A 14,199-nucleotide genomic window follows, 5' to 3' on the forward strand; every position below is an offset into this window, starting at 1 on the left:
ACATGGCTGTAAATGTGGAATAATTTCTTTCAATATAAAAATAATATTTACTTTTATTCATGCTGTCCTACTGAAGTGAATGAAGATGAAAATAATGTTGAATAAAGCAATTAACACATTATCGGCGCCAATGAGCAAAGAAAAAGTCGACTTGTCAAGATTAATTTCCAATGTTGTTGTTTTTTTTACCCAAGAATACGCAAATTGTGTTACGGGCGCATAACGCGAGTCGGGCCCCTCCCATTGGCCGAGCCGCGTACCACGTGGTCAGGCAGTCACGCGCCTTCCAGGAAGCGAAAAAACAAAACAAAACAAAACAGCGAGCAGCAAACTCGCGGAGAAAACGAAAGACAGCAGCCAGAGAACGAACCGAACCGAAACACGAGACCGTACCGAGCCTGCGAAGCGAACGTCAGCGCAGCCCGCCCTGAAGTGAGTGAGTGGGGGGAGTGGGACGCTTTTTGGGGGACGACCGAGCGAAGGTTTGGGCTTTGGGCTTTGGAGATTTTGGCCGCCGCGGAGGATTATTAGCTCGGCGGCTAGCCTGGCAGCTAGCACCTCCCCTTCTTGTTCTTGTCGTGTGAGGCCGGGCCGAACCGAGCCATGCTGTTCTGCATCCGAACGGCGGAAAACAAGAAGAAGAAGAAGAAGGAGGGACGGACGCCTTTGGTTTCTCCTTGTTGTTTTGTGGGTGTAGCTCGTCAGGTATTCCCCACGGCACCGCAAAAAAATAATAACAAACAACCTTTGATGGTTTTCACGCAATTGGAACAGCATCTCATGTTCCTTGTTAGCATTTAGCAGGCGTGGGTAATTCCCGGGAAAATGAATTATGTAACAATGCATTCGTCACTTTGAGAAATAATACATGCACGCGCACAACGACGCTGGTTTGTGGCGTTCGGTGTGTTCAAGTGGTCGTGTATCGCGTGGAACGCTGACTTTTGCTGCCACGGTACACGCCCCCCAACGCACGCACACACACATGCTAGAACATTCCCTCCACCGTCCTTCTCTTTATTTTGCCGTGAAGTGAAACGAAAAGAAAGGAGGATGGCGACGGCATCCATCCAAGATGCTTTTGGAAGAAACTTGATTTTTGACGTCACGCGAGTGCGGATGTTTATCCGAGCACTTTTTTCGTGTCCTGTTCAGCGCGTTGCATCTTGCACTTGGCAGTTCGCAGCAACTGGTTAGCGCTCAGGTGTTGACTTTATTTCGGTGTATCAGCGCTGTCGAGTGTCTTTGCGTTTATGTTGAAACAAAAGCAAAAATGTTAAAATGTTTGAATGTAGGCCAGCCAGCGTCAAGCAGGCCTCCGACTTGTTTATCTGCAACCTCAACCGAACTTGAACGCGGGCTCGTCGTTATGTACGAACCATTCGTCGTTGACGGAAAGCTCGGCCAATAGGGTGAGCGCGGAGGCGGGTCGCCACCGCCCCTCGACCAATGGGTAGGCGAGATTACGTGGGTGTTGGCGCTGTGGCGTTAGAGTGGTGCTTTGTTTTGCTTGCTTGAAGATGTAAGTGACACATCTTGTTCTTGTCCACATTTTTACGTTTCTTGTCTTTTTCCCCCTGGATTTTCGGATAATGCATCCTGATTATTGTTAGGATGTCAACGTTTATTCTTTACTCCACAATAAGAGAATAATGAGGTTTATTATTAGTTGCATATTTTATGGAGCAATATTTGAAAATTCACTTTACATTCTGCTTTTTCTCTTCTTATACCAGTGCTGCGAGTCATATTTATTTTATTAATTACAGGTCGTGTCATTTGTTGATTGGTGGTGAGGGGCACGTGTTTTGGAGCGAGCCCTGGTCCCGACCGACCATGCATCAGAAAATGGGCAAAAATATTGATCGTTGCTTTTGAACGTAAAAGCAAAAGTTGGCAATGTTGTATTTTGAAAAAAGACAATCTTTCTGCTTTTCTGGAAATTGGAGAATAATCACTGTTGAGAGGCTGAAACTCTGAGGATTTGGACAATTGTAAGTTAAAGAAGGTCTCAAAACAATTAACCGGTCATCACAATAGTTTTGATAATTGATTAGTTGTTTGATTAATCAAATTAAATTAGTTGTCAATCAATTACGGATATTTGTTTCCCTCAAACTGTATATTGGAGCTCCAAAATCTTAAATAAATGATAAACGAAGCGATTCTTAAACTCATCAACAACTATTTTGAATCATTTTTTTGAACCTTCTTCAACCTTCAAATTTTCCAAATGATTTCAGCCTCTCGCAGGAAATATTCTCCGATTTCTGCGATCCCACTGATTCTCTTTCACAATAAGACTTTTGCAAACATCTGCTTTGATTTTGGAAAGCAGCCACCGCCATTTTTGACGATTTTTTTTGACCAATATTTCGGACCAGAGCAGGAACTGAATCATCATCGATTTAAGTTTTTGCATCTTGTGTGCTGTCAAATTGAAACCGTGCCCTGTTTTTAAATAAATGGATAGAAAAGAAAAAAAATTAAAAACCAAAAAAAAAACACTTATCCAGGATTTGCAAGCATGACAAGGATTCACTTTCAAGCTTTTATTTGATAAAAAAACAAAAAAAAACAAGGTCAAGTTCTGAAAGAAGCATTGGCCTGTTTGGGCTTTGTGCTGAGTCATGTTGCACAAAGCACAAGTAGGCGGTGACGAACCCTTGCGTGGACCGCAGCCTCTTGCTCACGAGCGCGACCCGCTACGACAACGTTTTGTTGTCAGCTGCAGCTGAAGATGCTCGTCGCGATTTTTTGCCGTCTTGCCGCCGCCGCCGCCGCGCGATTGGTCGAAAGGATGAAGAACAGGTCGCTTCCCGAGTCCCGGAGCGGTGGGCCGCGATTGGCCACGCGGCTCTCCCGCTCGGGCCGCGTGCCGCGGGATGACGATCGGTCGCATTCCAAAACACGGACGCGCTCGCCCGTTGGCCCACTTGGACCTGCGCCAGCTGAGCGGCATGTGGACCAGCGCCGCCGCCTGCCTCTTCATCTTCCTCCGTTGTGGAAATCTTGAGTGTGCTGCGCTTCTCAACATCCACATTTGTTTGGGAAATGAGAAACATGAGGCGAGTGATGACGGAATCTTGTCCGCCTCCTAAAAGTGGCTTTTATGCGGGTACTGCGGGCTCGTAGGCATGCGAAGCCCAGACGGCTTTCGGTGCCCCCGAAAATGAATTTGCTGCAGAAGGAGGTGCGTTAAAGTTGAGGGCCCTCAATCGCGGCCAAATGGGCGACCGGTCGTTGGAAAAGTGCGATCGGACATCCCTAATGGGAACATTTGTGCTCGTCTAATCATTCAGGATGACTAAGCAAGAAAATGTGGCTGGAATTTGTCCCATTTGGACACAAGCTTTCTTTACATTCCGTTCTGTCTTTTTCTTAGATCGTCTTCAAATAGATCGTCCGGAGTCCCGAAACAGAGTCCCCGACCCCCCCGCCCTTGGTCCCCCCCCGACCGCCCTCACGCCCCTGGGACTGGACACCAGGCCCAGAGGTTCCCCAGCGCTGGAGCGCTAATTTGCACCTTGCGATGCCTCAGGTGAGCGTTTGCCTCGGGGCACGTTGCTATGGCGACAGCTGTCATGCCCCGGGTTGCCCACAAGGAGCTGCTGTAGGCCTCAACTGGCATCCATTTGCTTACATGTACGCACCAACGCGGTCGACTTTATCACTTGGCCACAGCCCTTAACCTATTGACTGGCAGCCATTTTGACTGAAGCAATTCCCTTCGCTCCCGACTGTTTTACTGGATTTTGACTGCTTTTGCAAAACCCTAGCATAAAAAAAAAGTCTTTGGGATACTTAAAACATTAAAAATAGAACGTATTTATACGTTTTTGGGAGCAAATGACTTAAATGCGCACATACTACATTACATAAAGTCATTATACGGCTTATTTCTCGACATCTGTTTGAACATTGAAAAACAGACACGTGTTGGAATGCGTGGCCTTTCACATCCTTTCAACGCGCGCGAGTGACGACGCGACTTTGGCTAATGTTGACGAGTTGAACGGACGCGTGTGTGGCAGCCCAGCGTGAGCGGGATGGAGCCTCCCTTTGGAGACGACTTTCAGCACTTCTCCTTCGCCGACCAGGCGCTCACCAGTACCGAGGTGCTGGCCAACACCTCCGACCCCGACTTCATGTACGAGCTGGTGAGTGACCGGCCGACCGCTCGCTCGCTCTGCACGCTGCGCGTCTTGCGGCCATCTTGGGAACGACTCCGCTGTCCAACTTGATAGCGAGTGTCGGCCATTTTGTAGTGTTTGCTTGTAGATTGATTAGAAATGGACTCATGCCATTAGAATGCTGATGATGGAAAATGAACTTGTTGACCTTGATCAGGTATGTTGGAAATCATTTCCGTTTAAATCAAATGAAATAAATGAACGTCTCATCTTAGTGGTTGCGAATGAAAGCTGCAACCGAGGACGAAACAAGCGCTCCATCTGAGCTGTTAGCCGTCATTGCGCCGGAGTGACGTCGTGCCGAGCCGTCAGATGCAGGTGACGTTCGGAACATAAGTGTTCGCGTGTGTGTTCTTCACTCTGAGGCATATTTGAGTAATTGGGACACATGGACGTGTTCTCGTTTATTGCTTTCTCTTGTGGACGTCATTTTATCCAATCAGATTTCAGCATAAATATGTGTTGCCATCAGAGGTGGCAAATCCTGGTGCAGAGAGTAAAAGCCCTGCCACAGTTTGGCTTTCGCCTCAGGTGCAAGCTAATGTTGTAACGTAATGAGCACTGTTGTTGTTGTACACAATTTGGCCACTTGGGGCGGTGTGGTTCTGCATATTCTGATACACTGTTAAGTTGCAGCCACGTTAGAGAGCAGAAGGAAAAAGTCATTTCAATAAAAGGTGTTGTTTTTTGCAGCGTGGGAAGAGCACATGTTAGTGAGCAATGTTAAGATGCATTTTGTATGAATAGCTGTTTTTTGGAGTGATTAAAGTGCCACGAGTAGCGCGCTAATTAGCGTTAGCGGGTCAGACTGGAGTTGATCGTGACGATTCTTTGAAGCAGAAATCATTGTCGATCAAATCATTTAAAATCAGAAATGGTTCTGAATCGAATCGCAGACCCAAAAATCGTAATCGACTCAAATCCTGACAAAGATAGAACATCCTGTCTTCTGCCCCCCCCCAGGACAGAGACATGAGTTACCGGCAGAGTCCGTACGGCGACGGCGTGGCGGGCGTGGCCGACGGCACCAAGGATTCGGACGGCGGCGCCGACCAGCAGCCGATGATGACGCTTGGAGAGTGCGACGCGGCGCACGGCGGCTCGGCATTTGAGCAGTGGGACACGTACTGGGAGGATCTCACCAGGTAGCACGCCGCACTGGTTTGGCCGCCACCGATTGGCCCAGGTCCACCTGAGGCCCCGCCCCCACGTGTATCCTCAGCTGCGATGTGTCTGTGTGCGTGTGCGTTCAGATACACGCGTCTGGCCAGCTGCGACATCTGGGGCACGAAGGAGGTGGACTTCCTGGGCTTGGACGACTTCTCCAGCCCGTACCAGGACGAGGAAGTGATCGGCCGCACGCCCACCCTGGCTCAGCTCAACAGCGAGGACTCGCAGCCCGTGTGCGAGGCCCTGTACCCCCCCGCCGAGCCCAGCCCGCCCGGCCCCCAGCCGCCGGCCCCCGCCAAGCGAGCGCCGCTCCCGGCGTCGGCCGCCGGTCTCACCCGCCCCTCGGCCAGCTGCGCCTCCTCGTCCCTCCTTTCCAGGAACCTCCTCCTGGACTTCCCCGAAGGCTTCCAGAAGGCCACCCGGCCGGTTCCGTCCAGCACCGAGACCATGACCAAGACCCACGCCCCCCCGGGCAGAGTCCCGGCGCGGGCGTCCAAGACACCGGCTCCGTCGACCAACGTTGACTTTGTGCGTAAGGCCAAAGTGCGCCTGAGCGCTCACAAAGCTCAGGCCGACGCCCCCTCGCAAACCTACTTGGAGAGGGCGGACGCACCCCTGCCCCTGCGCCGCGACAACGTGCCGTCCACGTCGGCCGACGCCGCCTCGCTGGCGCCTCCCGCGGGCCGCGTCTTGGACGCCGCTGCTCCGCCGGAAGACGCCGGCCCCGCCCCCGCCCCCGTGGAGGGCGCCGCCCCCGGGGCTCCGCCGGAGAAGGCCGGCCAAGGCGAGGACGAGAAAAGCAAAGAAGAAGAACACAACTACTCGCTGTTCCTCACACGAAGCCGCCTGGCCGGCAGGAGCCTCTCGCGGCTGGATGAGGATGAAGACGAGGAGGAGGAGGAGGAGGAGGAGGAAGAAGAGGAGGACGAGGAGGATGAGGAGGAGGGGGAGGAGGAGGGCGACGGGCTGGAGCTGGACGACGAGGACCGCGACGAAGACCACGATGAAGGCTTTGGGAGCGAGCATGAGCTGTCGGACAACGAGGATGAGGAGGATGAGGATGAGGATGAAGATGAGGATGAGGATGAGGACTACAAAGCCGACAAGGATGACGACATGAGCGACGCCTTCTCTGAACCGGGTACACGCACGCACGCACGCACGCCTCCTCCAAAATGTTTAGCAGGATTCTCACTTTATTCTCAGAATCCTCTTCCATAATTTTGTCTTCTTTTTTTTAATCATCTTTTCTGCTGTCTTCCTCTTGATATTCTCTTCTTTTTCCTCCTGCCCTTTACTTTCTCTTCTTTGTCCTCTTTATTTTCTTCTATTCCTTTAATCCGATTCTTCTTTTTGTGACGTCTTTTTCTTTCGTCTTCGTGTCCCTTTCTCCTGATCTTAATACCCTTTTTTTCGGATTTCTTCCGCATGTCAAAGCGGCTTGATTATTATTATTTTCTTTTTGATCAGTGGCAGATCTCATAACTTTCAAATGTTTCGAAATTCGAATTCCCGCGCCACCTTCCTCACCGCGTCCTCCTCTCCCCCCCCCGTGCGGCGGCGCAGGCTGCGACGTGTCCCTCCTGGAGGACGCGAAGGGCCTGACGGCGGGCGTGTCGAGCCGCAAGCGAGGCAAGCGCCGCTACTTTTGGGAGTACAGCGAGCAGCTGACGCCCTCCAAGCAGGAGCGCATGCTGAAGCCTTCCGAGTGGGACCGCCACACGCTGCCCAGCAACCTGTACCAGAAGAACGGACCTCTGCACGGTAGAGCCGCAAAGCGCCCGCCGCCGCGTCGCATCCAAATGCAGAATTTGCAGAATTTGCTTTTGGCTCGGCCTCGCACCCTTGCAGGGTTGAAAAGCAGATGTTTGCAAATGTCTCACTCATGGGTGATGGGGGGGGGGGGGTTTACAATCAATTATCAAAATAGTTGTCGATTCATCTGATAATTAGGGGCGATTAAAACTTTCAATCGTAATTAATCCCATGACTTCAATAGTTAACTCAGGACTACGTTTTCATACTCTTGTTACAAAAAAGTGGGAAAAATGTGAAACTAATAGAAATATGGCTGCATCTTTTAGTCATTGATACAGTCATTTCATCATAATTCATAAAATTTAGTTAAAATCTGAAAGATGTACTTACTGTACTGTAAAAAAAAAAAAAGAAGTGTGATATTGATTTGTGCTGGTCTTTTTTCCGCCACTAGATGGCATAATTGCATTTGCAAGACGTTGGTGACAGCTCAGTGTATTTTTCTTTTCATATCTAATCTTTGACAAAAAGTTACTTTTTTTAAGCACATTTTTAAAATAGTCAAATACAACTTTCACCGCAGTCTCCACAAACATATGCATTATTATTACATTTATTACTGCAACATTTTGACGCGGATATGTCTGCTGCGTTGCGACTGGAATTTTTTTTACTTTCCAACTAAAAAAAACTTTTTGAAAAAAAAAGGAACTTTAAATCAACTCAAAATTAACACACTAGTTTCGACACCCCTACTGATAATTGACGAGTTGTTATAATCGAATCTCTTCTTTTTTTTCTTCCTGCGGGCGGCAGGCAAGTACACGCTGAAGAAGTCTCGGCGCACCGACGTGGAAGACTTGACCCCCAACCCCAGGAAGCTCCTGCAGATCGGCAGCGAGCTGCGGAAACTCAACAAGGTGATCGGAGACCTGACGCCCGTCAGCGAGCTGCCGCTCACCGCCAGGCCGTGGTCGCGCAAGGAAAAGAACAAGCTGGCCTCCAGGTAAGGCGGCGACGGCGACGGCGGCGGCGGCGGCGGCGGCGACGCGGTCGCTCGCGCCGCGTCGCGTCACCCGCGCTCACCTGTGGCTGCGTGCAGGGCGTGCCGTCTGAAGAAGAAGGCGCAGTACGAAGCCAACAAGGTCAAGCTGTGGGGACTCAGCACCGAGTACGGTACGTTTGTGGCGCCGCAACGACGCCCTCTGACCCTTGCCCTCTTAAGGTCGCCGGAAAAACAACCACGGTATTAGCTGACACTCTCATGCTAATAACAAGCTGCGTCACATGTTCAACAACCTCCAATTTCCAATCAAATATATTCATTAGCCAAAAACAAGTTATTATTTGATATCACGTACTTATGGACAATTCTCTTTTTTCAAAACAACAAAGCAATATACCAAGCAACCACAAGAGGGAGCTGTGAGCTTGCGTATAACCTGCATTCCAAATTCAACTTCTGAAGGGCAGAATAATTTCACTTTGTAATAAAAAAAACAACTTTTTTCCCCCCCAACATTTTGAAACATTTGCCATCTTGCCGTAGATCGGCTGCTTTTTGTCATCAACGCCATCAAGGAGGAGATGGTGACCCGTGCCGAGGACTCGTCTCCTGGCGGCAGCAGCGTGAGCGACACGCTGGATAGGCTCATCCAGGACAAGCTCGGTGAGGCCCAGCGCTCGAAAATGACAATCGCTACTTTCCGATCAGGAACTTGATATTTGTAAGAGCAAGATTGAAGAGGATTTCACGTTCAGTCGTCTTCAGGCTGAGCTTCAAATGCTTCCCGTTTTCACTCTTCTTCTTTAGACAAATTGACACGGTGTCAAATTACAGTGAACGTGTCCCGCCGTCTAGTGGTCAAGAGTGGAATTACACCCAAAATAAATGTTTGCCAGAACATCATTTAGAAACGGTGCAGTAAAAATCTACGGAATTGCTGTACTGTAAACCTGGAAAAAAAAATGTAGTCTGTCATTTAATCCAAGTACCATACTAATAACATCAGATTACTTTCACAATTACTTTCAGATGACTAAAAAATATTAATGAAGAAAAACTAAAGTAAATGTATATTATATGCTGTATATTAGTCAGGACTTCACCAGGGATTCAAACCCTGACACTTAGAACTGTGAGGCACATGTGCTAACCAGTAGGCCACTGTGCTGCCTATTATTTTATTATTATTTTATTTTATGCCTATCTATTTATTATTATTTGCATTATTATTGTAGTACAAACAATAATCATAATTTATTTTGTATAATCATTTATTAAATAATGCATTATTATTATTGTCTGACTTCTTCCTGTCTCACGAGCGCGGATGGACTTCCTGTTTGTGCCGGCAGTGTCGCCGCCTGTCGCCGGGCAGACTTCGGACTTCGTCAACAAGATCTTGGAGAACACGGGATGCGGCGACCCCACCGGCGGGCTGGTGGGCCTGCGCGTGCCCACCTCCAAAATGTAGACGCGGCGCTCGGGAGGCGTGGCCTCAATGTTCCTGCCTCGCTGCCCCGCCCCTTATTACTACGCCCTCTTTGCATGCCCCTCCCACCCGGCGTCCATGCACAGGTGTAGTCGCACACCCCTGGCTTCCTGATCCCCCCCCCCCCCCCCCCACCCAAGGTCTGTACCGCGACAGCATGGAATCCGGTCGGCGCGTCGACCGGAGAGGCCTCGACGTTCCCGAGCGAACCGGGAAGTAGTTTGGTGCTAGTTCTACGCGGGCGGGGCAAAGGAAGGGATAAATATGAAGATGGCTCCGCCCCCTCTTGTACAGTAGACGTGAGTGGGTTCATGCTAGTGTTCCGAGTGATCCGATTCTATTCATTGTGCCTTGTGTGTGTGTGCGTGCGCGCGGCGGGAGAAATAGTTGTGCGTGCGTGGAAAGAGGTGTTGTGATGTGTTCAAAGATCTCGTGAATGTGCGTAAATCTGAGAGCTCTGCTTGCGCGATGCCACAGAGTCACTGTGTGTGTGTGTGCGTGTGCGTGCGCGTGTGGGTGCGTGCATGCGTGGGAGGCCTCTGCAATAGATGAGCGTTGCTTGTTGGTACTCTCCAGGTGGGCGAGGCTGAGAGCTATTTTTGCGTTACAAAGGAATATTTGCACACTATTGATCTATTTTCATTGATTGTTTTGTACCAAAGACACATGCAACAAAATGGCCGCCCAGCCAAGCAACGCAAGGTTTTGCACAGCTTACATGACGCCGTATTGAATGTAGACTTGGGGGGGGGAAGGGTTTTTTTTTTTGAGGGAGGGGTGGGGGTGGGTGGGGGTCCGAGGGACCCCAAATGGAACTGTGAAGCTCGTTGGGTCCACAAATGAAACATTTCTTTTCGGTCCACGTTACAAGCTAAATGTGCTAAGTGCGCTAACTCGATAAGCTACCTTTTTATTTGGAAACGTCGTCCACACAACAACCAAAACGTTCGCTCTCGCCTGCCCCGCCTCATTTTTGTGTCCTTTACGCGGACGCATCAGAAGTCGCGACTTCCGACGTGCGCGGGCGGGAAAATGAAGGATTGCCGCTCGATCCGCGCGGAGGACAGAAAAGGGCTTCGTCTCCATTTTTTTTTAAGCGCACTCGGCAACAGTTTCGAAGGCAAACTTTTTCCGAGGATGCCAATTAAACATGCGTAAACTAATTTATAAAAGTTAGTTGCGTTTATATTTGAACAAGTGAATTTCAATGTCGGAGCGCGTTCTCGTCCTATTTTGCCTTTTATGCCTTGATGCGCCCAAAAAGAAGCCAAAAAAATGCAACTTTTGCTATTTGAAAAAATTGTCGGATTGAGAAGACAAAAATGACTTTCAAACTCTGTCATGAAACATCACAACTTTTATTTGCATGTTGGCACTTTTTTTTTTTTTTTTTTTTTAAGTCCCTGTAAAGTGAAAATGAACGTCCTCGGCTCGGCTGGACGATATCCCGCCGACTGGTCGCGGGGCCGTGACAACGAGGCGCTCTAAAGCGGCCACGCCAGTATGAAGCCCCCGTGTTCGTCACGTACGACTCCCCCCACCGCCACCCCGCTTTCATGATGCACAGGCAATCAGGGCCAACAACGAGGCGCTCTAAAGCTGGCTAATTGCACATTTCCCCTTTCAAGAAAGTTTTTTGGAGCAAATTTCACTTTGCAGGGTCTTTACATATTCGCTCGTCGAGCGCGTGGACGCACGGATGCAAAAGTGGACGTCCGGCACAGAGACGGAAAAAAAACAAAGTTGTGGTTCTATTTTTGTACTTTTTCGCAGCGTGCTGGCTCGCCGGCGTTGAAAGTTGGAAACGCGCGGCGGCGGCGGCAACGGACGCTTACATTCCCGCCATTTGTAACATTTAAAGTGAAAGCAACAAGTTGACGTTACGTGTTCCAGAATGTTGACTTTTTTTTTGTTTTCCTGCATCGTGAGATTGAATTGCAGCTTGTTACACATACGTACGTAGATGCAGAAAATATCTATATATATATCTATAAATCTTTTATATTTTAACAATGTGGTTCCGTCTAAAGAAGGGAGAACTTGGTGCTCTTTGGGAATGATGATCCAAGATTCTTATTTGACTTCCTCTCCTCTCCCGTCCATTTCCACTTTTGTAAATAGTCCAAAAGTTACGTGTGCTTGATATTTACACTATAGAAGAGTCAATATAGAAATATATATATATACGTATATATATATATATATATATATATATATGTCAAGCATACTATATATGTTTAACGCAATTGCACTTTGTCCGAAAAAGAAAAAGAAAAGAAAAACAAAGAAAAAGAAAAGCATTTTTCTTCCATTTGCTGCTAAAGAGGCCTGGCGCGAATGCTGCAAGTGCACTTGAGCGCCACGAGCTAGGCCGCTCCTCTGGACCCGCCTACGGCCCGGACCGCCGAGGTCTTTGACCTCCGGAGCTGACTTGTTGCGCTCACTCTGTGAGCCGGATCTGGTTTGGGACTATCAACTGACTCGGTGCGGTCTTGTGACCCGGATCGGTGCTGTCCGCGACCCGGTCCGCGACCTGACTCGATGCGGTCTCCGACCCGGTCTGTGACTCCACGCTATGACCTTGACGGTTGCGGTCTACTATTTGGTCCATAACAAAGTCTATGACTTGACTTTGACTCCACATGCAGCGAGCCCGGAGCCCCGCGCAGTTCCCAGGAAGCCCGGTCTCGCCCGCCAGGACGGGCGGGTCTCCGTCCTGGCGGGCGTGGTGTTGATCCCTTTGCCTTGAGATGAGATTTCCTATGGAAAACGTGATTGTGCTTTGACTTTCTTCAGGGTGATGTACAGCCTCGAGAGCTATATGCTATATTGTTAGCGTTTGTAAACTGATTTCTACTTGTGACTTAATGAGGGGGCGGGGCTTAGAAGTTCTATATCACTGTACTGTATATGGCACGCCAACAACCAAGACTCAATCTGGACTTTATGGCCTTCTCTTAAACTACTTTTCATGCTCGACAACAAATCAATAAAAGAGGCGGGGGCGTGGCCCAGGTGGACCGCGCCCCTCGCCATATATGGTCAACTCCAACCCGCTCAGCCTGATTGGCTCAGAACCACCTGACTGAAGTAGCAAACTGTCAGTTCCGTGTGGGGGTCAACCGCCGGCTGACTGACAGTGATTGGCTGTCAAGTGCGTGCGTGTGAGTGCGTGCGTGCGTGTGTGCGTCTGTTGGGACAAGATGGGAACTCTGTGGCATTTTTTTCCAGTCCAGGAAAAGAAAGGAGAGAGAATTCCCGCCAGTAAATGTTGTTCTCTTTTTGGAGGTGTTAACGTGTGCTACTTTGTCAAATAATAAACGTTGATGCTGAAGCTCGTCTTTTTCTCCAGCCAATCAGAGTCCTTGACTTTATTGCGTGTGTTTAAGTGGGCGTGGTCAGTGTCAAGCGGGCCAACACAGTCAGGGTTGTTTTTTCGACCGCCATTTGGAATCAAACGTTTCTTGTCCAAAGTCCACTTCAACACACTGCATTTGTTTATTTTTTATTGGCGCAGCAAAATTTTCTAATTAATTGTAAAAAGGAAGCTCCGCATCTCATTGACACCAAGATGGCAGCAAAGCGCTACTTTTATGACTCTGTCCGAATACAAAAACAATGAAATGATAATGGAGGATATGTTTCCAAAAAAGGAGACTTTGTCTCACCATTTTTGACATTTCAAATTAAAGAAATAATTATCCATATATATATATATATAGTGCTGTCAAAGTTAAAGCATTAACTAATTAATTATTTTTAAAAAAATGTGCATTAATCATGTATTAACACAGATTAATCACCACCAGATGGCGCCACTCGTCTTGTGGCCCGTGCGCAGACAATTCTCATGGCAGGAGCGTGTGAAGGAAAGCGTGCGAACGTGCAAGAGTCCTGATGTGAAGACAGCACCGGAAACGCCGGAACAGATGGAACGGCAAAATGTGGATGCGCTTTAACTCACACTGCAGCTGTGTGTGTGTGCGTCTGTGTGTGCACGTGTATGTGTGTTTGCGCCAACGTTTTACTTATGCACATTTTTAAGCCATTTAATAATCAAATTTCGAGGTCGAATGGACCGAACAACTATGCTGAAATTTGTATTTCTGCACGTGACCAATCACATGCAAGTTACTTTGTGATGTCATCAGTGTCAGACAAGATCCGTGGGGAGAAAATATCGCGTCGCCACGCTGGTCTCCGCTTCGGTAGGTGGAGCTAACTTCATTGTAGCATTGCTAGCTTGCTTCATAATTCGACCATTTAAACAAACTCGCCAGATAAGCCGACTTTCACGCTTCTTCCCCCAAGCGATCTCCTTTTTGGCCCGGTCCCGGTCCCGGTCCCGGTCCCGGTTCGCGTGGATCGCCGTGTCGTACAGCTCCGGGTGCCTGCAAACCGCGACCATCAAGCTATCCTCCATTGCTATGCTACACGATCTGCACGCAAAGTTGTGCTACGTTCAGAACGACAGTCGGGGAGGCGTTTTTCCGGCGATCATTTCGCTACTTCGCCCATTTCGCCGGCGTTGGCTGAATTGAACTTTGGACGCCATCGCGTCAGCGACAGCCAATCGGTGTCGA

General features: G+C 49.0%; 1 protein-coding gene across 2 annotated transcripts; it reads left to right on the top strand.

Annotated features, from left to right (window-relative positions):
* The first annotated feature begins 293 nt into the window (after positions 1-293).
* crebrf (creb3 regulatory factor) lies at positions 294-12,950 on the top strand. 2 transcript variants are annotated; one of them, XM_086098764.1, is made up of 10 exons: positions 294-432; positions 3,386-3,541; positions 4,035-4,160; positions 5,157-5,338; positions 5,447-6,504; positions 6,930-7,127; positions 7,938-8,127; positions 8,224-8,297; positions 8,671-8,790; positions 9,480-12,950. In XM_086098764.1, the coding sequence occupies exons 2-10, from the start codon at positions 3,533-3,535 to the stop codon at positions 9,596-9,598; spliced, it is 2,076 nt and encodes a 691-aa protein (XP_085954890.1). In that variant the 5' UTR covers positions 294-432; positions 3,386-3,532; the 3' UTR covers positions 9,599-12,950. The 2 variants fall into 2 exon arrangements, with proteins under 2 accessions (XP_085954890.1, XP_085954891.1); XM_086098765.1 differs by lacking the exon at positions 294-432 and adding an exon at positions 495-705.
* The last annotated feature ends 1,249 nt before the right edge of the window (positions 12,951-14,199 follow it).

Source organism: Leptonotus elevatus, chromosome 16 (assembly GCF_054856555.1).
Source record: "Leptonotus elevatus isolate MCC_2025b chromosome 16, RoL_Lele_1.0, whole genome shotgun sequence".
Lineage (NCBI taxonomy): Eukaryota > Metazoa > Chordata > Actinopteri > Syngnathiformes > Syngnathidae > Leptonotus > Leptonotus elevatus.